This window comes from Piliocolobus tephrosceles, chromosome 7 (genome assembly GCF_002776525.5).
Source record: "Piliocolobus tephrosceles isolate RC106 chromosome 7, ASM277652v3, whole genome shotgun sequence".
In the NCBI taxonomy this organism is placed as follows: domain Eukaryota; kingdom Metazoa; phylum Chordata; class Mammalia; order Primates; family Cercopithecidae; genus Piliocolobus; species Piliocolobus tephrosceles.
In genome coordinates this window covers 123,408,980-123,434,806 of record NC_045440.1, presented here as the reverse complement: position 1 = coordinate 123,434,806, position 25,827 = coordinate 123,408,980, and the positions used below count along the sequence as shown (strand labels likewise).

The following is a 25,827-nucleotide window of genomic DNA, read 5'->3' as shown; positions in this document are numbered from 1 at the left end:
ATGCTTGACTCAGAAGCCATGAAGCTGCTTAGACAGGAAGTCAAGCTGTCGGAAGACATAGCTTCTAGCAACGTGGCTCAGATTCCCCTGCGACAGAACAGGGGAATGTTCAGTTATGTTATGTTCAGTCCCTAGGCCTCAATTTTTCCATCTGTGGAAGAGAAATTATGATACTGTATTCTTTTATCCAAAGCAAGTGAAATTAATAAATCTGTAGAAACCAATCGCTCCCTGAAAGACAGGGTCTCCATAATGCTAATATACCATTAATAATATTGTTTTGCTGTCAGTAAAACTCCAAAGGACCCCACAATGAAAACTAAATTTTTTTTTCTTTTTCTTTTTTTTTTTTTTTAAATACAGAGTCTCACACTGTCACCCCGGCTAGAGTGCAGTGGCATGATCTTGCCTCACCGCAATCTCCGCCTCCCAGATCAAGCGATTCTCCTGACTCAGCCTCCTGAGTAGCTGAGATTACAGGCGCCCGCCACCACTCCCAGCTAATTATTCGTATTTTTAGTAGAGATGAGGTTTCACCATGTTGGCCAGGCTGGTCTCAAACTCCTGACCTCGTGATTCGCCTGCTTCAGCTTCCCAAAGTGCTGGGATTACAGGTGTGAGCCACCACGCCCAGATTGAAGACTAGGAATTTAAGAGACTTGCCAAAATCAAGTCCAGTCTAAACAATAATAGCTAACTACATTTTTTTTTTTTTTTTTTTTTTTGAGATAGGGTCTTGCTCTGTTGCCTGGAGTGCAGTGGCACAATCACTGCTCACTGCAGCTTTAACCTTTCCAGGCTCAAGCAATCCTCTCATCTCAGCCTCCTGAGTAGTTGGGACTACAGGCATGCATCACCACACCTGGCTAACTATTTTGCTATTTTGTAGAGATGGAATTTCACTGTGTTGCCCAGGCTTGTCTTGAATTCCTGGGCTCAAATGATTGCCCGTCTCGGCCTCCCAAAGTGCTAGGAATACAGGCATGAGCCACTGTGCCTGTCCTACATTTTTGACTTCTGGAAATATTAAAAAATCAAAGGTAAAAACGGAGTGGAAAGAAAAAGTAGAAAATTGATGCTGCAAATTGACCTGAATAGACTCGTCCTAAAATATACTTGGTAGTGTAGAATTTGGTGTTAATTCAGTTTGAAAGTCATACATTAGCAGTTTGATGGACATTGTTTCGATTCTTTAGGAGAACCTGTTAAACAAGTACAGGAATTCTTTCTCATGGAGGCCATAGAACAGTTGTTTGGAACTTGGATTCTGGAGTCAGACACTATCGTTGTATTTCTCCTCATGCCATTTACTGTGTTTTCTTTGGGTGACTTCCTAATACCTTTGGGCTTTAGCTTCCTCATCAAAAACTGAGAGAGAAAGAAAATAGGATTGTGAAATCATGGTGCTGGGGAAGGGAGAACATTTGTTGTTACCTATGTGGCTCGTACCCACTTTGTATAGATGTCCAAATTGGCACTGTAAAAACATGTCAGAAATCTCAGACATAGAGGAACAAAGATTACAGAGATAAGGGATTGAAAAATGAAATGCAGCTGGGCACAATGTCTCACGCCTGTAATCCCAGCACTTTGGGAGGCTGAGGCAGGTGGACCACCTGAGGTCAGGAGTTCGAGACCAGCCTGGCCAAGATGGTGAAACCCCGTCTCTATTAAAAATACAAAAATTAGCTGACTGTGGTGGCGCGTGCCTGTAATCCCAGCTGCTTGGGAGGCTGAGGCAGGAGAATTGCTCGAACGCAGGAGGCAGAGGTTGCAGTGAGCCAAGATTGCACCACTGCACTCCAGCATGGGCAACAAGAGCTAAACTCCATCTCCAAAAAAAAAAAAAAAAAAAGAGAGAAAAGAAAAAAGAAAAATGAAATGCACACTGGCCAGGACACCATGCTGCCCTCTGCTGGTTTCAAAACGGTCTAGAGCTGTGTTCTCCAAGATGGCAGCCACTAGCCACATGAGCCTTGAAATGTGAGTCTGATTAAGCGAAAAAACACTGGATTTTGAATACTTAGTATAACAAAATGTAAAGTAGCTAATTTGTATTTTTCATATAGATTGCATTTTTAAATGATAATATTTTGGAGATGGCAAGTTAAAGTATATTATGAAGATTAATTTAACCCATTCCTCCTTTTTTTTGTGCCATTTCTACCAGAAAATTTAAAATCACATATGTAGATTGTCTTGGTGGCTCCTAGCATAGTTTCATTGGGTAGCACTGGACTGGTGGTTGATTTCCCACAAGAACAGAACAGCCAACCAACAAACAACTTCATCCCTTTCATCAGGTACAGCACCTTGAAAGCCATTTGCCATAGAAGATGATCCTTGTCCTGAACACGCAAATGATCAAGAGTTGTTCCAGTTTTTATCACACTATCTCCCCCATCCCATTTCCCTTATTTTGATGAAGAAGCACATTTTGTTCCCACTTAAGGGGAATCCCCCACTGAGGTTATGTTTTCAGCACTAAGAAGGATTTCAGAGTCACAGGAGTGAGCCAGTGAGGCAAAACCAACACCCACCCCTTCCCTCCAGCAGCCTGGAGGCTTTGCCAACTGCCAATATGACCAAAACCTGGGACAGCTGGGGGAGTGGCTAAAATAAAATTTAAAGAATATGAATCCTGATACACAGGCCTTCCTTGGATGGAAGGGGGAGTGGGGTGAGCTCCTTGTTGGGTCAAGTGTCATCACTTAAAGGAGAAAGAAAGTAAAGGGAAGCTTTCTAGAAAAAATGCTGGGCCGGGCACGGTAGCTCATGCCTGTAATCCCAGCACTTTAGGAGGCCAAGGCAGATGCATCATGTGAGGTCAGGAGTTGGAGACCAGCGTGGGCAACATTGCAAAACCCTGTTTCTATGAAAAATACAAAAATTAGCCACACCCGTAGTCCCAGCTACTCAGGAGGCTGAGAAGGGAGAATTGCTTGTGATTGGGAGGTGGAGGTTGCAGTAAGCCAAGATCATTCCACTGCACTCCAGCCTGGGCAACAGAGCAAGACTCCGTCTCAAAAAAAAAGAAAAAAAGCTGCATGAAAGGTTCTAGCCTTTAAAATGTTGATTTTTAAAATAATATACTAATTAACAATTTTTAAAAACATTACTCTCTAAATCAAAACTGATTATGAATATTAATCAACACACATATTTTTCCAATCATAATCAGGATAGATGTATGTGAGTGTAAGTGAAATTCCTTCTTAAATTTCATCTTCATATCGTTCTGTGGTCACACTGATGAGTTTACTTATGCTCAGTTTTATTCCTGGTAGTTACTCCCTGGTGTTAACATACTTGGACTTGTTTATCCATTCCTGGCTGGAGTAGGGGTGAGCAGGGAGCAAGGAGAGGGAAGATAGAAAGAAGGAGTTTTTCCAAAGAACCAGAGAGCCAAACAGAAAAGATGACCCAGATGTACTGAGATGAGAGTATCAGCTCAGAGAAACTGAATGATAGTGAGCGGTTCAGAGTCAAAAGCCAGAAGAGGCTAGTGGAAAAACTTCTAGAGGAAGAATCATGAGTGACAGCAGTGCAGCAAGGTTGAAACGGCTGAGAGTAATCATTGTTTATACCTGCATAAGGAGAGCCTGAGTCCCAGACACGAATCCCAGCCCAAATCCCCTGGGAGGGGGCTGATACTAGAAACTCACCCAAGGTTGACACAAGGGTCAGGGATAGAAGAAAGGTCTGTGATGGAAAGAGAATGGAAACAATTCCCTGCTTAAAGGAGAGCCCCTCAACTTTTGGTCCCCTTGTCTCCTCAGCCCCCACCTCCCATTGACGAGTATGATTTAGCTCATGTTCATCAGGAACTGGAACTTAATACCACAGCACTCTTTGACCAGGAGAGAGAGGAAGCATATCAGAAACTGCTGTTTGAACTCTCTGTTCCACCCAGGAGACGGAGAAACCTGATATACTCTTCTAGTGAGCCTGAGACCCCAGCCTACAGGTCCCACTGAAAATGACAACTTAAACCCAGCTGAGGATTTGAATGACCAGATAAGGCCAAGCTGAGCACTCAGTAGGAGCACACTTTCAGTATACCTCAACTGCATAGAGATCCCGTGCTTATGTTTTAAGACTTCTGTGTGCTGTTGTAAAAGCGCATGCTTGGGCAAAGTGAGGACCACATACTGCAGGGGACACTGCGTGACAAGCTGTCAGGACTGAGGCCAGAGTGGGTAGGAACACAGGCTTCAGAAATAAGCATAGGTTGTACCTCGAGAAGCAGTTCATATACAATGGACAAAGATTCTACTAATGTCAAGAAGGAAAGAAATATTCATAGGTATGACACTGTTTACAAAAAAAAAAAACCTCAGAGGGGCATGGTGGTTCATGCCTGTAATCCCAGAACTTTGGGAGGCTGAGATGGGAGGATCACTTGACCCCAGGAGTTCAAGATCAGCCTGGGCAATAGAGCAAGACCTCATCTTTAAAAAGAGAGAGAGAGAGAGAAACCTCTGGTCTGTGTGCATAACACTCTTCTTTCAGAAGATTACATAAGATAAGGCATCCTGTATTCCTTTCATACTTTCTGAAAAGTTAAGGCTTGGTGCCGTTGTAGGTACATTCTACTTTTACCTAAACCAACACTATATTGTGTGCCAATGTCTTAGCCCTCTGTCAACCAACCTGTTCCTTTCTATTTACATTACAACAGCATTCTGGCTGTGCCTATTTTTCCTCCTGCACTGGATTCAGCTATAATAGAAAGTAACACAGGGCTAAAGCATATGAGAGAGCACAGTGGGAAAATGCCCAGAAAGTCTAAATTGGGAAAGTAAAAAATTAGATTAGATTACGGCTGCTGCTAAGATTACACTTGAAATGTTAAATATTGAAAGTAGATTGAGAAAATACTCTACCCAGCTTTTTTTTTTTTTTTTTTCTGTTCAAAGTTTAACATTTAGGAGCTAAGAATGATTATGCCAGTTGCAAATGCCTCAATGTCCTCATCAAAAAAATCAGAGAGATGGTCGGGTGCAGTGGCTCATGTCTGTAATTCCAATACTTTGGGAGGCCAGGGCGTGCGGATCACTTGAGGTCAGGAGTTTGAGACCAGCCTGGCCAACATGGCAAAACCCCGTCTCTACCAAAAGTACAAAAAAGTTAGCTAGGTGTCGTGGCATGTGCCTGTAATTCTAGCTACTTGGAAAGCTGAGGCAAGAAAATCGCTTGAACCCGGGAGGTGGAGGTTACAGTGAGCCAAGATTGCGCCCCTGTACTCCAGCCTGGGTGACAGAATAAGACTCCATCTAATAAAAAAATGGAATAAAATTTAAAAAGAGAGATAACAGTATCAAATGCATTGATTGCTTGTGAAGATTAAATGAGCTAATAGCAGTAAAGAACAGCCTGCCAAGCGCTCATTTCTCTGTGAAAACAGGGCTTGCTTTTTCTTTTGTTTTTCTTTGCAGGGTGTGAGTAGGGAGAGTGGAACAACTACCCCCATTCTCCCACTTGGTGAATCTGTCAGTCAAAGATTCCCCACCCAGGGTCAAGAGGCGAGCCTATGACCTGACTTAGCCAGTAAGGGTCCTCTCTAGAACATTAGCATCTGGAGAAGGCAATTGCATATGCAGAAAACAGAGCTGATTCACCTGGCCATAAGTGGCTGGAAGGGATTACCTTTTAGTCACTAGTTCCTGGTTCCTGGATCCCCAGAGTTGCTTCAGTTTCTCTTCTTCAGGTAGCCTTGTTTTCAACATTTCCTTTAACTATCAGCTGGCTCTGCCATATATTTACAGGAAGTGATGATTGGAGCTGCTTATATTCAAAGAAAGCTTGCTGGTATAAACACCAGTATTGTGCCCAGCGAAGGCCAAGTCCTCAGTAAGTGGTCACTTTTGTCACTTGTTCATTCAATACATTTTTGCTGAGTACTATATATATATATATATATCTCATATATATCTCATATATATATAGTATCTATATCTCGTGTATATATCTCATGTGTATATATATATATATCTCGTGTATACATATATATCGTGTATATATCTATCATGTATATATATATATCTCGTGTATATATATATATGCCAAACCAATAGGAATACAGAAATGAACAAAACAACTTCTCTATCGTTAAAGCATTTACTCTCTAGTTAGGGGTAAAGAAAGGCTAAGACACAGAGTGCCATCTGTAAAGAAGTTTCCTCCATTTCTTCTTCTTGACTTGAAAGTCCTCTTGGCAAGAAGTTAGCAAATGCAAATCAGAGAGCATGAGTAGGGGGCTGGGTGTGGTGGCTCATGCCTGCAATCCCAGCACTTTGGGAGGGCCAGGTAGATGGATTGCCTGAGGTCAGGAGTTCAAGACCAGCCTGGCCAGTATGGGGAAACCCCATCTCTATGAACAATACAAAAATTAGCCCAGTGTGGTGGCACACACCTGTAATCCCAGCTACTCGGGAGGCTGAGGCAGGAAAATCACTTGAACCCAGCACAATCTTCGTTCACTGCACTCCAGCCTGGGCAACAAAGCAAGACTCCATCTCAAAAAAAAAAAAAAGGAGCGAGCATGAGTAGGAGAGCAGGAGAGCTGCGATGGAGAGGAAGGGCGGGTGGGCAAGCAAGGCTAGGTCGGCACTGACAGATGCTCCCCTGGACCAAGCTTCAGTCAGGCTCCTTTGAGCCCTCTTTTCTACCGGGCCTCCACCTTGCTGCTCCCTTCCCCTCCCCTCCACTCCCATCCTGCTGTCTTGGCTTACCCAGCCCAGTTTTAGCAAAGAACCCTGATAAGTCAGTGTACTGACAATCCCTCACCCTTGATACCCAATCAAGTTTGTTATCTCCACCTTTGATTTCTAAGTCCTTGGCCTGTCTTGAGCAAGAATCTCCCCACCCTAAGTCTCCTGTTAAGTAATTTTCCATCCACTGACCAACCCCACACTGTGCTCCTTGACTCTAAATCCCCACTTGTCCCTATATTTTAAGTTGAGCCCAATCTGTCTCCCCTATTGCAATATCCCTATTGTAATAATCTTAAACAAAGTTTTCCTTACTTTTCTAACAAGTGTTGATAATTTTTTTCTTAATGCCATGTAGTCTTGAGAAAGTTGCAATTGAAGGGGCTCAGGACATGCCAGCCCAAAATATGGCTCCCTGGCATAAGGATTGTTTGGTACTTGTTATTTTGAGAAGCTGCAGACACAACAGTAGCTCCAAAAAGTTGTCCTTTTAGAAATGTATATCTGTAAAGGAAATATTCTTTTGTCCTTTTTTTAAGATTTTTTTTTTTTAAGAGATGGGATTTTGCTATGTTGCCCAAGCTGGTCTCAAACTCCTGGGCTCTAGCAATCCTCCCGCCTTAGCCTCTAAAATTGTTAGGATTACAAGTGTGAACCACCATCCACAGCTGGGAAATGCCCCTCTGTAAGGGTCTCTCCCTCTCTGCACCAGGGACAGAAAGAAAATTAAGTCACTAGAGACTCAAAATAAATAAAGAAGGTGTTGACCTAAATCTGCATAACCAACCTCACATTTGCACAAGGTGCTTTTTCTGGCCCTCTGGTTTTAACTGGGTTACATCTTTTTTTCTTTGTTTCAGGGAATAATGGTATTTAAGCCTGAAGTCTGAACAACCCTTATTTTATTTTATTTTATTTTATTTTGAGACAGAGTCTTGCTCTGTCACCCAGGAGGCTGGAGTGCAGTGCCGCAGTCTTGGCTCACGGCAACCTCTGCCTCCCGAGCTCAAGCGGTTCTCCTGCCTCAACCTCCCAAGTAAGTGGGATTACAGGCATGCACCATCACACCTGCCTAATTTTTATATTTTTAGTAGAGACGGGGTTTCTCCATGTCAGCTAGTCTAGAACTCTTGGCCTCAAGTGATTCACTCACTTCAGTCTCCCAAAGTGCTGGGATTACAGGTGTGAGCCGCCACGCCTGGCCTCAACTACTCCTTTCAGATCTATCCTAGAGATTTATTCATTTCTCTGTATTTTCACCCATATTTACAGAGGGCACACATATTATTAAACTTCTGTTCATTTTTCTCTTGTTAGTCTGTCCTTTGTTATAGCAGGTCTCAGTTAAGAACTCATGAAAAGTAAAGAAAAAATTATTTTTCCTCCTCTGTGTAAGCTTGCCTTTAGCCTCAATCATCAGTACGTTCTTTCTTTCTTTTTTTTTTTTTTTTTTCCAGAGAGACAAGATCTCACTATACTGCCCAGGCTGGTCCCGAACTCCTGTCCTCAAGCAATCCTCCCCGTTCAGCCTCCCAAAGTGCTGAGATTACAGGCATGAACCACCACACCCAGTTAGTGCCTTCTTTTTCTTCCTTCCCTTTCCTCTTCCCCTTTTTCCCCTTTCCTTTCCAGCTGGGCTATTCCAGACTTAGGCTGATCTCTATCAATTATCTTAATTATTGGAGAGATGCAGTTAATTCCTGTCTGGATGTGGCCTCTAGCTTCCTTTGCTACAGATTCCAAATTCTCTCTTCATGGCCAGCAGAGCAAATGTATCTGCTACTGTCTTCCACCGAAGGATGAGGTAATCATAGCTACTCTCAAGCAACTGGGAGGATTAAAAAGATAATGTATGTAAAACTGCTTTGTATATGGCACCGTGTTACATAAATATATGTTTAAAACAAAAGAAAAAGAAAGAGGGCTTAGTGTTGAAATTGTTGAAGTGCTCTGACTAAAGTTCTAAAAGAGGAAATTATCCACCCAGACACAGCCGCGGTAGCCTGGTAGGCCAGGGTCAGCTGCTGCAGCTGTGAGCAATTTACCCACGTCATTATCTGGTTCCATCTCCCTCCATTTAAAGCTGCTAAAATAGCCAGATGGCAACTAAAGGAGTTGAGAAAGGTAACTTATGTGAGTAAAGAAGTGTGTTCAGGCCCTTTGCAGTGGCTCACACCTGTAATCCCGGCACTTTGGGAGGCCAAGGCTGGAGAATCGCTTGAGCCCAGGAGTTCAAGACCAACCTGGGCAACTTGGCAGCAACCTCCCTCTCTATGAAAGATAGAAAAATTAGCCAGGTATGGTGGTGAGCACTGGTAGTCCTGGCTACCCAGGAGCTGAGGTGGGAGGACCAATTTAGCCTGGGAGGTCACGGCTGCAGTGAGCTATGATCATGTCACTGCACTCCAGCCTGTCAACAGAGCAAGACCCTGTTTCAAAAAAAGAAAAGAGGCCAGGTACAGGGGCTCATGCCTGTAATCCCAACACTTTGGGAAGCCAAGACGGGAGGATCACCTGAGGTCGGGAGTTCGAGACCAGCCTGACCAAAATGGAGACATCCCGTCTCTACTAAAAATACAAAATTAGCCAGGTGCAGTGGCACATGCCTGTAATCCCAGCTACTTGGGAGGCTGAGGCAGGAGAATTGTTTGAACCTGGGAGGCGGAGGTTGTGGTAAGCCGAGATCACACCATTGCACTCCAGACTGGGCAACAAGAGCGAAACTCCATCTCAAAAAAAAAAAAAAAAAAGTGTGTTCATCCCATTTCCTGTTTGCAAAGGTTACCCAAAAATCTCAAGGTCCCTGGTCATTGTTTGGGGGAAGAGAATCTTATAGATTTCGCAGGTTAATAATTTTTATAGTTTAAATATCTGCCAGGCTGTGTTGGCTGATTCAGCTGATGCAATAGAACTTGAGAATTTTTTTTAGTGGGGCCTGCTGTTAGCATCTCATCTTCTTTAGTGGTCAAGAGTGCAGACTCTGAAGCCAGACTGTCTTGATTTGAATCTTGAATCTACCACTCAGTAGTTCTCATCTTCAGCATGTTACTTCTTTTTTTTTTTTTTTTTTTTTTTTTTTGAGACAAGTCTTATTCTTTCATACAGGCTGGAGTGCAGTGGCATGATCTCAGCTCACTGCAACTTCTGCCTCCTTGGTTCCAGCAATTCTCCTGCCTCAGCCTCCCAAGTAGCTGGGACTACCGGCGCATGCCACCATGCCCGGCTAATTTTTGTATTTTTAGTAGAGACAGGATTTCACTATGTTGCTTAAGCTGGTCTTGAACTCCTGACCTCAAGTGATCCGCCTGCCTCAGCCTCCCAAAGTGCTGGGATGACAGTCCTGAGCCACCATGCCCAGCCGTCAGCATGTTACTTTACTTCATCTCAAAAATGAGAATGATTATGATACCTAACTCTCAGAGTTATTGAGGGAAATACATACGTGAATAGAGTTCTTAGAACAGTGGCTGGGATATAGTAAGAGCTCTATACATTTCAGCTATTATTTAGAGTAGATCAGATTAGGTACAAGAGCTAGCATTTGAAGGCCATAAGAGGTAGATGCTGTGTTAAAAGCTTTTGCCAACTGCAATCACTTAATTCTCCCAACAATTCTGTGCAGGAAAGAGTTACCATAGCAGCCCTGATACAGAAGGGCCGGCTTATGTGGCTGGTCCATGGCTAGCATCTGGGAACTTGGCTTTTGGAAGGTTCCCAAGTCACTAACTGATAAGGACCTTGCCCACCTGGCACACTGAATTGTGTTGTATCGGCCTGCCTAGACTGTTTGTACAAACAGTGTGATTTATGGAGAATACTTGCTTTCCTTCTGAGAGCCTGGAATGCTGCTGGTTGTGGCTGGCTGAGCAAGCAGAGTGTACCTATGAGAAAAGCCCCCAGTAAAAATCTTTAGCTCTGCACCTCGGCATGGTATTAGGGCTCAGAAATGGATACCCCAAAATATGGCACTTTGATATGCTGAACTGAAGAAAAAGCTACGATGTTTCTGACCTTCTCCTCTGCTTCTGTCCCTCAATCCTCTGTGTCCCCCAAAGCACTGGATAAAGTTCTCTGAAGTTCCTTACCTGCCTAAGTCTGGATCTGCCAAAGAAGAAAACAATTTACCTCTGGTTCCTTCCCTGAGTTTTCATTAACTGAACTCATATGACAGGAAGAAAGACTGAAGTCTGTCGACAAACCTGTTCAGAGTTTTGTCACAAACCATAGTCTGCTCTGCTGACCCAATGGACTTTGTAGCAGGCCATTATATATTCTTCAAGCCCATTTAATCCTCCTAAAAATCATTGACACTTCCCCATCTCCCTTTCCTCTAAGAAGTGGGAGACATAGCATCTGTACCGCATTGGGATATTAGGTGATCACTCTGGTTCTCCCCATGTACACACTAATACATTGGTTTGCCTTTTCTCCAATTGATCTGTCTTTTGTGAGTTGATTTTTCAGCCAACCTTCAGATGGGAAAGGGGATGTTTTCCCTTGGCCCCTACAAGGGCTCCCTTGGGTGAAGATATTGCACACGTGTTATAGATAACTGCATTTATAACTGCGTGAACAGATACTGCATTTCACGGGTAGAGGAGGGAGTCTCTTCAAGAAGGAAGAACATAGGAACCTGTGCCTGGATTTCTCCACAATCCACCCGATGTGTCCTTGTCTCTTGCTGACCCTGCTGTGTATCATTTCACTGTAATAAATCTTAGCCACGAATACAACTACGCGTTGAAACCTTCTAGTACACACTGAACATGTGGATGCTCATAGGTCTCTGAAAAAACAAACTCTCAAAGGTCTATCATATAACTCGTTCAAAATCCAAGGAATGGGAAAGTTATGAGATGCAGACATGGCCACTTAGTAGGTGAAAAAGCTGCATCTAAATCCAGTCTGTCCCCTTCCAAAGACTGTGCTCATTCCATTGTGCCAGGCAGCCATATGCAGTCACATACGTCCCAGACCAAGGCAAGCTTCTTTCTAAGACACAACACCTAGTAGCTACAGGGTAGCTCTGCAACTTGAGAAAATCTCTTAAAGGATTTGAAGCCCAGATTTCTTCACTGTAAATCTGCAATAATAATACTAATGCCACAAAATTGCTGTGAGGATTTAATAAGTACAACGTACAAAGCATATGTGTGAAGCACATACACATTAAATATACAGTATATTAAGATCTATAAAGTAGCCTAATGCCTTTATAGATGGTACCCATCCATAAATTAAAAAGCTAGACAAATATGTATAGATGTGGTCAACATATAGACATTTGTATAAACATGTACATATACATGCACATATATATATCCACATAAATACACATGCATGTTAATTATTCATCTAACAATTTCTGCCTTGAGTAAAGTGCACCAGTCACCACTCATAGATGAAGCTAGTTAGGATTTTATAGGTGAACCTGATTTTTACACTTACTGGTTTCAAAATAGGGAACCACTTTTATCCGGAAACCTTCTGCTCAAAGCCTAAAGGCTGACTTTCCTTAATGTTTAACCTATGAAATTAATTATTAGCCAGACAATTAAAAGCTTTGCTCAAGACACTAACTGGTACTTACCATGAGCTCTAACATACACAGGTATGGTGGCCACATTTTCATAACTCCAAGTGACCTAGCAATGAATTACTGTGCTGGGAAGCTGAAACTCCCTCAGAAACCCCAGTTTCTATACAGAATATTCAGTCCTCCTACAACCATGGAAAGCATACTTCTGTGGTTAATATTTTTTATTGGCTGGGCGCGATGGCTCACGCCTGTAATCCCAGCACTTTGGGAGGCCAAGGCGGATCACCTGAGGTCAGGAGTTCGAGACCTGCCTGACTGACATGGTGAACCCCTCTCTCTACTAAAAATACAAACCCTCCACCTCCAGGGTTCAAGAGATTCTCACTGTCTCAGCCTCCCAAGTAGTTGGGATTACAGGCATCTGCCACCACTCCCAGCTAATCTTTGTTTCTTCAGTAGAGACGGGGTTTGGCATGTTGGCCAGCTCGCTGAGCCACCGCGCCCAGCCTCATCTGACTTTTTTTCTGCAGAGCAAAGATATGGTTACAGAAATAACCAACTGTAACCCAAACCTACCGCTTTTCACGGGGGAAAACCCCAGTCATCCCACTCAACTCCAAGGTCACACTTACTCACAGTAATATCCATTTGGACATTACTACTTGAGTGGCCTCAGACAAGTGATTTATCCTATTGGTGCCTTCACCTCCTGATTTGTAAAATGGAGATAATAAGAATGTTGGCCCTATAGTATTGTGCATCTAAACATTTGTTAAGAAGGTAGCTCTCAGGCCAGGCATGGTGGCTCATGCCTATAATCGCAGCACTTTGGGAGACTGGGGCAGGTGGATTACTTGAGTCAGGAGTTCGAGACCCACCTGGCCAATATGGTGAAATCCTGTTTCTACTAAAAATACAAAAACCAGCTGGGTGTGGTGGTATGCAGCTACTCGGGAGGCTGAGGCAGGAGAATCCCTTAAAACTGGGAAGAGGAGGTGGCAGTGAGCCAAGATCTGCCACTGCATGATCAGAGTAACTCTGTCTCAAAAAATAATAATAATAATAATAAAAGAAGGTAGCTCTCATATTAATGTTCTTACCACAATACATTTTTTTAAAAAAAGAGTGTCTACCTCGTAGAGTTTATTTATTAATAAGTTAATAAGGGTAAAAAGGATAAGCACAGTGCCTGGCACATAGTATAAAATAAATAAATAAATAAAATAGCACATCTTCTACTGTTCTCTAATTGCTTCTATAACCATGTCGTAGTCCTGACAATACTATGAACTGTTTAAGGTCATGGATCACACCAGCACTGTGCTTCCCTGTACATCTTCCTTTCCTCAGTGAACTGAAACCGGAGCTAGACATGTTAGGCCACCAACAGGCAGCTGTGAGTACAACTGTGGCAGAACTGCACAGGAGAAAGCAGCCTGGAATACAGTGTCACTCACTCTAAGCAATGCCTCTACATCCACGGCTTCCAAAATATTTGACTCCAATGCAGAGTAACAAATAATTTTAGATTGTAACTCAATATACACCTGCATATGCCCCTATGTTTTATAGCATATATCTAAATGAAATAAAATTATTGTAAAACAATACTTACTCTTTTTTTTTTTTTTTTTTGAGATGAAGTCTTGCTCTGCCACCAAGGCTGGAGTGCAGTGGCACAATCTCGGCTCACTGCAACCTCCACCTCCTGGGTTCAAGCGAAGTGATTCTCTTGCCTCGGCCTCCTGAGTAGCTGGGGCTACAGGCACACACCACCAGGCCAAGCTAATTTTTTGTATTTTTGGTAGAGATGGGGTTTCACCCTGTTGGCCAGGCTGGTCTTGAACTCCTGACCTCAGGTGATCTGCCCACCTCAGCCTCCCAAAGTGCTGGGATTACATAAAATCTTAAAATATTACTCTAACTTTCCCTCTGCCTTTCTGTGTAAAAACAGGTCATAAAGAAATTATCTGACCTACTTTGTTAACTGTAGGTCATAAGACTCCCATTTCAAGCCGGGTATGGTGGCTCACACTTATAATCCCAGCATTTTGGAAGGCTGAGGCAGCTGGATCACCTGAGGTGAAGAGTTCAAGACCAGCCTGGCCAACATGGTGAAACCCCATCTCTACTAAAAAATACAAAAATTAGCCGGGTGTTGTGGTATATGTCTGTAATCCCAGCTACTCGGGAGGCTAAGGCAGGAGCATCACTTGAACTCAGGAGGCGGAGGTTGCAGTGAGCCGAGATCATGCTACTGCACTCCAACCTGGGTGACAAAGAGCGCCTCGATCTCAGAAAAAAAAAAAAAAAAAAAAGACTCCCATTCCAGAAAGGGTCCTGCCTTACACCCAGAAAGAATGAATGCTGCAGAGAGGCCAAAAAGAATCTATACAGACAGGCCTTGTTGGGCTTCTCTACTCAGTCTATTAACTTTAGATCATACCCTTTTTGTCCAATCATATTTCTACATAACTGTCCAAACTTTGTTGAATATAAGCATAACAATGGACAATTTTCCCTGTATCTCTGGGTTTTCATTCTGAAGTCTTCCATACATGTTAATATATTTATATGCCTTTTCTCCTATTAATCTGCTTCTTGGGCCCAGCATGGTGGTTCATGCCTGTAATCCCAGCTCTTTGGGAGGCCAAAGCGGGTGGATCACTTGAGGCCAGGAGTTAGAGGCCAGCCTGGCCAACATGGCAAATCCCTCCCTTAAATGTAAAAATTAGTGTGCCTGTAATCCCACTGTAATTCCAGCTACTTGGGAAGCTGAGGCATGAGAATCGCTTGAACCTGGGAGGCGGAGATTGCAGTGAGCCGAGATGGTGCCTCTGCAGTCCAGCCTGGGCAATGGAAGGAGACTCTGTCTTAAACAAAACAAAACAAAACAAATCTGCCTCTTGTCAGTGATTTTCAGCAAACCTTCAGAGGGCAAAGGGGAAAGTGTTCTCTTGGTCCTTACATGTATAACCTACGCACATCCTTTTGTATACTTCAAATCATCTCTAGATTACTTATAATACCCAATACAATGTAAACACTCTGTAAGTAGTTATTATATTGTACTGTTTAGGGAATAATGATGAAAAAAATGTCTATGTGGGTGTAGTTCAGACACAAGTTTTTTCCAAAGATTTTAAATTCATGGTTGGTTAAATACACAGACGCAGAACCCACAGATACAAAGGGCTGACTGTAAAACACTTCTTAACCAGTAACTTACATTGCATCGTTGTAATTCAGCCCTAAAAGGAAAGTGACACTTTTATGAAGGCTCTTTGGATTAACTCTTCACTGTGGCAGCTTACATCATGGTTCAGGAAATGTTTATTCTCCTCTAACAACCAACCTTCTGGGAGGCATCTACTTCCCAACTCCATATTATACTTGACCTCATGACTTGCTTTAGCCAGTTAGATACAGAGTTGTGATGTTACATTACATCCAAGCAGCAGCTTTTGGAGGTGCTATAAGAACCCGCCTGCCCTCTTTAGCATCTGCAACCATCTGTTGAAAACAATACATCACAGACAGTGGCTATTCCTCTAGTCTGTGTCCCAGAATGGAAAGGCGTGGAACACAGACCTGAACTTGACCCCTAGCTTGGAGACAAGCTGAACATAAGCAGAGGTGCAGTTGACTTACAGATTCATGAGTGAGAAATAAGACTTGTTGTAAGACACAAGACTTGGGGCTGCTTGTTACTGCAGCAAAAGCTGCCCAATACACTCACCATGCTGGATGATGCCATGCTCCATAAGCCGGTGGCAAAGTTGCTCTGCCTCTTTCCTTGTGGTGGCCTCACCTTCCTGAACCAGCCAGTCCAGGAATTCAGATGCCATGAAGGTACGCTCATACTTGACCCCTTCCTCCTCCCTGGGCTGCAGGAGTGTGTTTTCAGGGCTCATCAGCCTGGGAAGAAAAACAAGGGAAAAGAAAAATAAAATAAACCTATACAAAAGGAAAACAGCTCATTCGAAATCACAGACTTCTGTGAAGTACCACAGCAAAGTTGTCAGATGCAGCTGTCAGGTGCCACCACACATGTAATTTCTTTTTTACTTTTTTTTTTGAGACAGAGTTTCGCTCTTGTTGCCCAGGCTGGAGTGCAATGGCTTGATCTCGGCTCACTGCAACCTCTACCTTCCAGGTTCAAGCGATTCTCCTGCCTTGGCCTCCCAAGTAGCTAGGATTACAGGCATGTGTCACCACACCCAGTTAATTTTGTATTTTTAGTAGCGACAGGTTTTCTCCATGTTGGTCAGGCTGGTCTTGAACTCCCAACCTCAGGTGATCCACCTGCCTTGGCCTCCCAAAGTGCTGGGATTACAGGCATGAATCACTACACCCAGCCTACCATACATGTAATTTCTAAGAGGAAGATCTGCTTCAAAAGCAACCAAGATGCATTTTATCCTAGTAATTTGAAAAAAAAAAAGTTGGAAACGCAATCCAAAATTCTATGATTAGCAGACTGCATTCAAGTTAGCAATCTTGAAAAGAAGTTACAATTTTCATGTTCTACTCTACCATTCTGAAAAGGCTAGTATTTCTTTCCTAATTGCATTATTTCACTTCTGTGCTAAGAAGACTAATGCTGTGAACTGAGGGTTTTATGTCCTCGCTAATTTTTTTTTTTTTTTGAGACAGAGTTTCACTCTTGTTGCCCAGGCTGGAGTGCAATGGTGCAATCTTGGCTCACTGCAACCTCCACCTCCTGAGTTCAAGCAATTCTCCCGCCTTGGCCTCCAGAGTAGCCGGGATTACAGGCACATGCCACCACACTCAACGAATTTTTGTATTTTTAGTAGAGATGGAGTTTCACCATATTGTCCAGGCTGGTCTTGAACTCCTGACCTCGTGATCCTGCCGTCTTGGCCTCCCAAAGTGCCAAGATTACCAGCATGAGCCACCATGCCCAGCCGTCCCCGCTAATTATATATTGTGAATCTCTAGTCTCTAATGTGATGATATTTGCAGGTGGCGCATTTGGGAGGTAGTTAGGTTATGATGCTGGAGCCCTCATTATGGCATTATTGCCCTTATAAAAAGAGACAAAAGGGAGCTTGCTCTCTTTCTTTCTCTCTGCTCTTGCCATGTGAGGACATAGCCAGAAGACAGCCATCTGCAAACCAAGAAGCAGGATCAAACCAAGAAGCAGCCGCCTGCAAACCAAGAAGCAGGTGTCACTGGATCTGCTGGCACCTTGATCTTGGACCTCCCAAACAAATGTTTGTTGTTTAAGCTACTCAGCCTATGGTATATTTTGTTACAGTAGCCTGAACTAAGACGACTACATAAGTGACTCTTGAAATCCTCTGATAGCTTGCTTCTCACACCTATCTTCCCAGGCATTCCTCAACTCCTCTGGATCCATTTTCACATCTCCAAAATAGCTCCAACTGGGCCTATAACTGTTCTCCTATGCATCCATATATGATGCAATGTGACGCAAATGTCAGTCCTTATTCTGGTTGACATTAATACCAGTATATGGGGCCAGGAATGGTGGCTCACACCTGTAATCCCAGTACCTTGGGAAGCCGAGGTGGGTGGATCGCTTGAGGTCAGGAGTTTGAGATTAGCCTGGCTTGGCGAAACCCTGTCTCTACTAAAAATACGAAAAAATTAGCCAGACACATTGGCACATGCCTGTAGTACCAGCTACTCAGGAGGCTGAGGCAGGAGAGTCACTTGAACCCAGGAGGCAGAGGTTGCAGTGAGACAAGTTCACACCACTGCACTCCAGCCTGAGTGACAGAGCGAGACTCCCTCTAAAAAAAAAAAACAAAAAACAAACAAAAAAAAACAATAGAAGGTACAGACCACTGCCCTCGGCTAGAGGGACATCAATCACACTCTACTGGTTTCCGACCTGCCCTCTGCTCCTGCCTCTTACTCAGCTACCCTTGTTGGCTTCTCTGCATCCCCCTGGACTTTAAAGGCTGGAATTCCTTGAGATTCAGTCCCTACATACCTCTTTTCTCACTCCATAGTCTCTCTGGTGAGCTCCTCCATGTCCCTGTCTTCAATTACCATCCACGTTCCAAAGATTCCCAAATTTTTATTCCCAGACCAGGCCTATACTCCCAACCCTACAGCTTTGCATCCACATAGATTTCTCAAAGCCACCTCAAAATCAACAAGCCCAAAACTGAGCTCACATTCTTCCTTCCAAATCTGGTCCTGTGCCAGTCAGTGCTTACACTGTTCAGCCAGAAAATGAGACATTGTCCTTGGCCCCTCCCTCTTCCTCACCCCCTGCCCAGTCATCAGTATGAACTGTGAACTTGAACTCCTAAATCTCTCTCATATATGTCTAAGCCTTCCCATCTCAGGCATTGCCACTACCTTAGTCTGAAATACTAATACTTTTAACCTAGACAACTACAGTGTTTTCTTAATTGACTATACTATGCATCCACTCTTATTCTCAACCCAACTTTGGACACCTAAGTCTAGACATAACTATTAAATTATCTTTTAAAAATTCAAACCTGATAATGTCCTTCCCCTGTTGAAAATACACTTCAATAGCTTCTCATTGCTTTTAGGATAAAGGCCAAAATTCTTCATATGGCCTACAAAGTATGCGTGACCCTGCCCTCTTTCAGTTCCTCAAACATAGCATGCCCCATCTACCACAGGCCTTTGAATTTGCCATCCCCATGGCTAGAATGCTCTCCCTCTCTTCTCCTCACCACTCCCTCCTGTGCCTACTTGACTCCTTGTTTTGCATCTCAGTTATGGTTGGGTCTCAATTAGACCATCTCATTGCTCCCTGTACAGTTTCTGTGATTATCAGATTAAAGATAGGTCAATGACAGGCTCCAAGAAGGTTGAGTCCACTCTTGTCCATAAAACTTTGGGGTTTTTTTGTTTTGTTTTGTTTTGTTTGAGACAGTCTTGCTCTGTCACCCAGGCTGGAGTGCGGTGGCGCAATCTCAGCTCACTACAACCTCTACCTCCCAAGTTCAGGTGATTCTCCTGCCTCAGCCTCCCAAGTAGCTGGAACTACAGGCATGCACCACCATGTCCAGCTAATTTTTTTTTTTTTTTTTGTATTTTTAGTAGAGATGGGTTTTCACCACATTGGCCATGCTGGTCTCAAACTCCTGACCTCAAGAGATCTGCTGGCCTCAGCCTCTCAAAGTGCTGGGATTACAGGTGTGAGCTACCACACCTGGCCCATAAAACTTTGTTAAATTAAAAATTGAACCATATAAAATGCCACGGTCATTGTGCCATGTTCCTCCATAAAATTATTCCTGATGTGTTCCGGATTACAGGCATGTGCCACCAAGCCCGGCTAATTTTTGTATTTTTAGTAGAGATGGGGTTTCATCATGTTGGCCAGGCTGGTCTTGAACTCCTGACCTCAGGTGATCTGCCAGCCTCAGCCTTCCAACGTGCTGGGAGCCACTTTTCTTTCATTCAACCTTGTTTTTCTCAAGAGTATAATGGTATCCTTACCCAGCTTTTGTGAAAATCATATGAGTGTGAATGAAACAACTTTGTAATAAAAAATAATGTACAGTATACACAAAGTGTTGTGCTATGTAAGTAATCATTGTACCTACATTGGGGCAAGATGAATTTCTGCCTTCATAGCTATGAACTCATGAAAATGGAGATTCCTTCAAGGTCCCTTCTCTCTTCCTAGAATGATTAGAGTTCTATCTGAAATCCATGGAAGGGGCTCAGGATTAGAAATTAGATGCCTGGGACCCAAACATAGCTCTGCTACAAACTAGTCATGTGACTTCTCACTGTCTCCCAAACTCATATTAAATGAGGAAGGTAATACCTGTTCCACTTGCTTCACTAAATTGTTATCAACAAAAATCTTGGGGGCAAGTGAAGTTCTAAGTATACGAATGTATACTTTTTTTTGTTTTTTTTTTTAGAGAAATTCTCGCCCTGTCACCCAGACTGGAGTGCAGTGGCATAATCTCAGCTCACTGCAACCTCTGACTCGCAGGTTCAAGCAATTCTCCTGCCTCAGCCTCCTGAGTAGCTGGGATTATAGGCGTGTGCCACCATGCCTAATTTTTGTATCTTTAGTGGAAACAAGGTTTCACCATGTTAGCTAGGCTGGTCTTGAACTTCTGACCTTGTAATCTGCCCACCTCAGCCTTCCAAAGTGTTGGGATTACAGGTGTGAGCCACTGCGCCTGAATATATACCCTTATTAAGAGTGTAAGAGTATACAAGGTATAAGCATCTAATAGAACTCATTAAAGACCTTCTCATTCAGCATGTAACAGAAGTCACTTAAAAATCTTATGTAGAGGCCAAGCACGGATGCTCACGCCTGTAATCCCAGCATTTTGGGAGGCCAAGGAGGGCGGATCACTTAAGGTTATGAGTTTAAGACCAGTCTGGCCAACACAGTGAAACCCCATCTCTACTAAAAATACAAAAATTGGCTGGGTGTGGTGGTGCATGCCTATAATCCCAGCTACTGTGGTAGAAGGCTGAGGCAGGAGAATCTCTTGAACCTGGGAGGCAGAGGTTGCACTGAACCGAGATCACACCACTGTACTCCAGCCTGGGGCACAGAGCAAGACTCCGTTTCAAAAAAAAAAAAAATCTTATTTAGATCTTTTCCCAAATCAAACCTCTTCTGCACTTTAATCCATGCTTAGAAATAGCCAACAGGCGGTCAGGTGCAGTGGCTCACGCCTGTAATCTCAGCACTTTGGGAGGCCGAGGCGGGCAGATCACAAGGTCAGGAGATCGAGACCATCCTGGCTAACACGGTGAAACCCCGTCTCTACTAAAAATACAAAAATTAGCCAGGCGTGGCAGCGTGCACCTGTAGTCCCAGCTGCTGGGGAGGCTGAGGCAGGAGAATGGCGTGAACTCGGGAGGCGGAGCTTGCAGTGAGCCGAGATCACACCACTGCACTCCAGCCTGGGCAACAGAGCGAGACTCCGTCTCAAAAAAAGAAAAAAAAAAAAGAAATAGCCAACAGGCTTATTTCCCAAAGTTAGTAACAGTTGAGTTGGTATAAGCAATATGAATTTTATTTAATATAATAATGGACAACCCCTTCTTGGAAGGTGGTAAGGACAACTGTCACATGTATGTCAACACAAGTGAAAGAAACATAAAAACACTCTCTAGGAAAATGTATGCAAAGATGGACACGGTAGTTCTTCATGTGTCTTCCAGTGTGACTTCATTGCTTCTCCTACCCAGAGGCGGAGTCCATTTCAATTTCCCTTGAACTTGGGCTAGCTTTGTGACTTGCTCAGACCAATGGGATGCAGTGAAAGTGAGGTTCTTCTTTTTTTTATTTTTTTTTTTGGTTTGTTTTGTTTTTGAGACAGAGTCTCACTATGTCGCCCAGGCTGGAGTGCAGGGACGCAATCTTGGCTCACTGCAACCTCCGCCTCCCGGGATCAAGCTATTCTCCTGCCTCAGCCTCCTGAGCAGCTGGGATTACAGGTGTGCACCACCACGCCCAGCTAATTTTTGTATTTTTAGTAGAGACAGGGTTTCACCATGTTGGTCAGGCTGGTCTCGAACTCCTGACCTCTGTGAATGTGCCCAGATGAAAATAATAGAGGAACCACCATGCAAACCATAGAATCAAAAGAAATAATACAACATGGTTGTTTGAGACTGTTAAATACTTAGTATGATTTGTTTTGTAGGAATAGATGGCTGGAACACATTCGTATGAATAAGTGGTGGCAAAAATATGTGAAACCACACACACTGAGGTATGTTACATAGCTCAGAAAGTCGCAACAGAATGACAGATGAACACTGAAGTTCCAGGAAATAAACTGCATAGAATAAAGCCACATGGAATGATGACAAGAATCTAGAAAAGAAAATAGAGGCCGGGCGCGGTGGCTCACGTCTGTAATCCCAGCCCTTTGGGAGGCCAAGGCAGGCAAATCACTTGAGGTCAGGAGTTCGAGACCACCCTGGCCAACATGGTGAAACTCCGTCTCTACTAAAAATACAAAAATTAGCCAGGCATGGTGGCACATGCCTATAATTCCAGCTACATGAGAGGCTGAAGCAGGAGCATCACTTGAACCCAGGAGGCAGAGGTTGCAGTGAGCCAAGATCGCACCATTGCACTCCAGCCTGGGCAACAGGGCAAGACTCTGTCTCAAAAAAAAAAAAGAAAGGAAAAAAAAAAATAGAAGGACCCATGTGCATGCCCAGGCAAGAAATACTACCATTCCTTCATTTCTTTTGACCCTCAAATAAGGTGTCTTAGAGGACAAAATGGAAGAAAAACTAGCGTCCTCAGTTTTCTGGTTTTAGATATCACTTTCTCTAAGAAATCTCCAATTCCTGCAAATACGGACCATGTACCATTTCTAAGGTCCCCCTCAAAGCCCTAGGGGAATTACCTGCTCACTTGATTAGAAGCTTTTTGAGACCAGAGAACCTGTCTATGTGGTTCACAGTTTTTTCCTAGCACAGTAGGTTTTCAGAAAGCTGAGTGAATAAATTAAACTTAATTATAAGGATTCTCCTGCTATACATCATTATCCAAGTATATACTAAAAATAACCCCAAGCTGGGTGCAGTTGCTCACTCCCACCTTTAATCCCAGCACTTTGGGAGGCTGAGGCAGGAAGATCCCTTGAGCCCAGGAGTTCGAAGTTGCCATGAGCTATGATTGTGTCATTGCACTCCAGCCTGGATGGAGCAAGACCCTGTCTCTGGTCAGGCAAGGTGGATCATACCTGTAATCCCAGCACTTTGGGGGGCCAAGGCGGGTGGATCACCTGAGGTCAGGAGTTCAAGATCAGCCTGACCAACAGGGTGAAACCCCATCTCTACCAAAAATATGAAAAAATTAGCTGGGTGTGGTGGTGGGTGCCTATAATCCTGGCTACTTGGGAGGCTGAGGCAGGAGAATCACTTGAACCCAAGAGGTGGAGGTTACAGTGAGCTGAGGTGGTGACATTGCACTCCAGCCTGGGTGACAGAATGAGACTCCGTCTCAAAAAAAAAAAAAAAAAAAAAAAAGACCCTGTCTCTTTAAATAAAAAGGAGACCTGTGTGGAGATAATCAAGAGAGTCCAGCACTACTGATAGTCTCCATTTAAGATATAAACACAGACTCCCAAACTTTATCCCTCTGGCCTTTATCCCTGTTTCGGACCACCCTGTCCCTCCCAGTTCAGTGATTTTCCTTTCAGGCAATGGGGAGGGCGAGCGGATGGGGTTAACTTGTGTCATTTCTTGTAACTAGAAACATGACCTGCCAGCCGTCTAGAGCTCCTACTAAGTATCTGGTGGCCTCTGGACAAGTGACTGGTTAGCTGCTTCTGCCAGTGTGAGCTTTAGGATGGAGGCCAGCTGGCATGCCTGCCTGGATCCGGTCAACCTGCCATTTACAACATGCTCCACCAGCCTTAGCGCCTCCTTATTTCACTTCCCCTTATAATCAACTAATGTCCCCATCCAGGTTCTTATTTTGAAGACCAAGCCTTTCGTGGGATTTTATTTTAGGATGAATATGTAGTCACAATGTTAAAGCAAGTATTTGACTTACTACTTGTTGTGATTATCTTTTGCTATATGACAAGCTTGGTGGCTTAAAATAATCATCATTTAATTATATCTTAGTACTGTATGCATCGTCTGGGGTTCACCTGGGCAGTTCCTCTATGACTCTAGCTTGGGATCACTCACAGTTGCATGCCGATGATGGCCAGAACTGGATAGTTGGCTCCGTGGTGCCTCTCAAAATAGCCTCTCTCCAGTAAGGAAGTCTGGACGTGGTGATGCGGGGCTCAAGAAAGAGGAAGCAGAGCCTGCCAGAATGACTTCTTCTCTTTCTTCTTCCCCCCTTCTCCCACCCTCTCCCCTTCCTTCTTCTTCAAGCTTTACTCAGATATAATTCACACACCATACAATTAACCTATTTAACACGTACAATTCAGTGGTTTTTAACATATACCTCATGACTTATACAAAAATTATGTTGGCAGGGTGCAGTGGCTCACACCTGTAATCCCAGCACTTTGGGAGGCCAAGGTGGGTAGATCACCTGAGGTCAAGAGTTCAAGACCAACCTGACCACCATGGAGAAACCCCATCTCTACCAAAAACACAAAATTAGCTGGGCGTGGTGGTGCATGCCTGTAATCCCAGCTACTTGGGAGGCTGAGGCAGGAGAATTGCTTGAACTTGGGGGGTGGAGGTTGTGGTGAGCTGAGATCACACCACTGCACTCCAGCCAGGGCAACAAGAGCGAAACTCTGTCTCAAAAAAAAAAAAAAAAGAAAGAAAAAAATTATGTCAAAATGGATTACAGAACTAAACATAAGAGCTAAAATTATAAAACTCCTATATTTGAAAGAAGACATAAGTAGCAAATTTCCATAGGCTTGGGTTAGGCATGGCTCCTTAGACACGATGCCAAAAGCACAAGCAACATAACAGAGAAATAGACAAATTGGACTATTTCAAAATTAAAAACTTTTGTGCTACAAATAATACCATCAAGAACAGAATGGGAGAAAATATTTGCAAATTCTATGTCTAATAACAGATTTGCTTCCAGAACATAATAAGTCTTAAAATTGAATTGTAGAGTCTGGGTGCAGTGGCTCATGCCTGTAATCCCAGCACTTTGGGAGGCTGAGGTGGTTAGACCACCAGAAATTGGGAGTTCAAGACCATCCTGGCCAACATAGCAAACCCCTGTCTCTACTAAAAATACGAAATTAGCCAAGTGTGGTGGCAGGCACCTGTAATCCTAGCTACTCAAGAGGCTAAGGCAGGAGAATCACTTGAACCCAGGAGACGGAGGTTGCAGTGAGCCAAGATTGTGCCACTGCACTCCAGTCTGGGCAACAGAGCAAGACTGTCTCAAAACACACACACACACACACGCGCGCATACACACACACACAATATTTGCCTGCTGCAAGCACTCACCAGGTTTTGCTTGTGCATGTGAACTGATTTCCACCTTTCCTGGATCTATATCTGACTCAGATTTCCCAGATGCATATTAACCTAGAGGGAAGGCAGCACTACAATAGAAGGAACTACTACATTTAGGGGCCAGTACAAGAATAGAAATAAGCTGATAGCGATCTCCTGGTACGTTGGGAAAAAAAATTCAAAAGAGCTGAGGAGGCCCTATGTAACCTGGAAAGAGATGGGAATGATGTACAGAAGCAAAAGCCAGGGAGGGAGGCGAAATGGCCTGTGGGGCTTAGGTCAAAAAGATGCTTCAGAATTTAGAAAGAGAGCTTTAAAAAACAAGTCATGCGTTAATACGATCAATTACTTTTAAAAGCAAAACAGATTGGGCATGGTGGCTCACACCTTAATCCCAGCAGTTCGGAAGGCCAAGGTGGGAGGATCACTTGAGCCCAGGAATTTGAGACCAACCTGGGCAATATGGCAAAATCCCATCTCTACAAAAAACACCCAAAAATTAGTTGGGTGTAGTGGCACATGCCTGTAGTCTTAGCTACTCGGGAGGCTGAGGTGGGAGGATCATTTGAGCCCAGGAGTTTGAGGATGCAGTGAGCTGTGATTGCACCACTGCCCTCCAGTCTGGGCAACAGAGTG

The 25,827-nt window shown here is 43.7% G+C and overlaps 1 protein-coding gene across 1 annotated transcript in view; it reads right to left on the bottom strand.

The window, feature by feature from the left end:
- DEPTOR (DEP domain containing MTOR interacting protein) overlaps positions 1–25,827 on the bottom strand; it is a 185,524-nt gene that overhangs the window by 76,453 nt on the left and 83,244 nt on the right. The window contains exon 4 of the mRNA XM_023224703.1: positions 15,992–16,170. Coding sequence (XP_023080471.1) covers positions 15,992–16,170 — 179 coding nt within the window. The remainder of the gene's footprint in view (positions 1–15,991; positions 16,171–25,827) is intronic.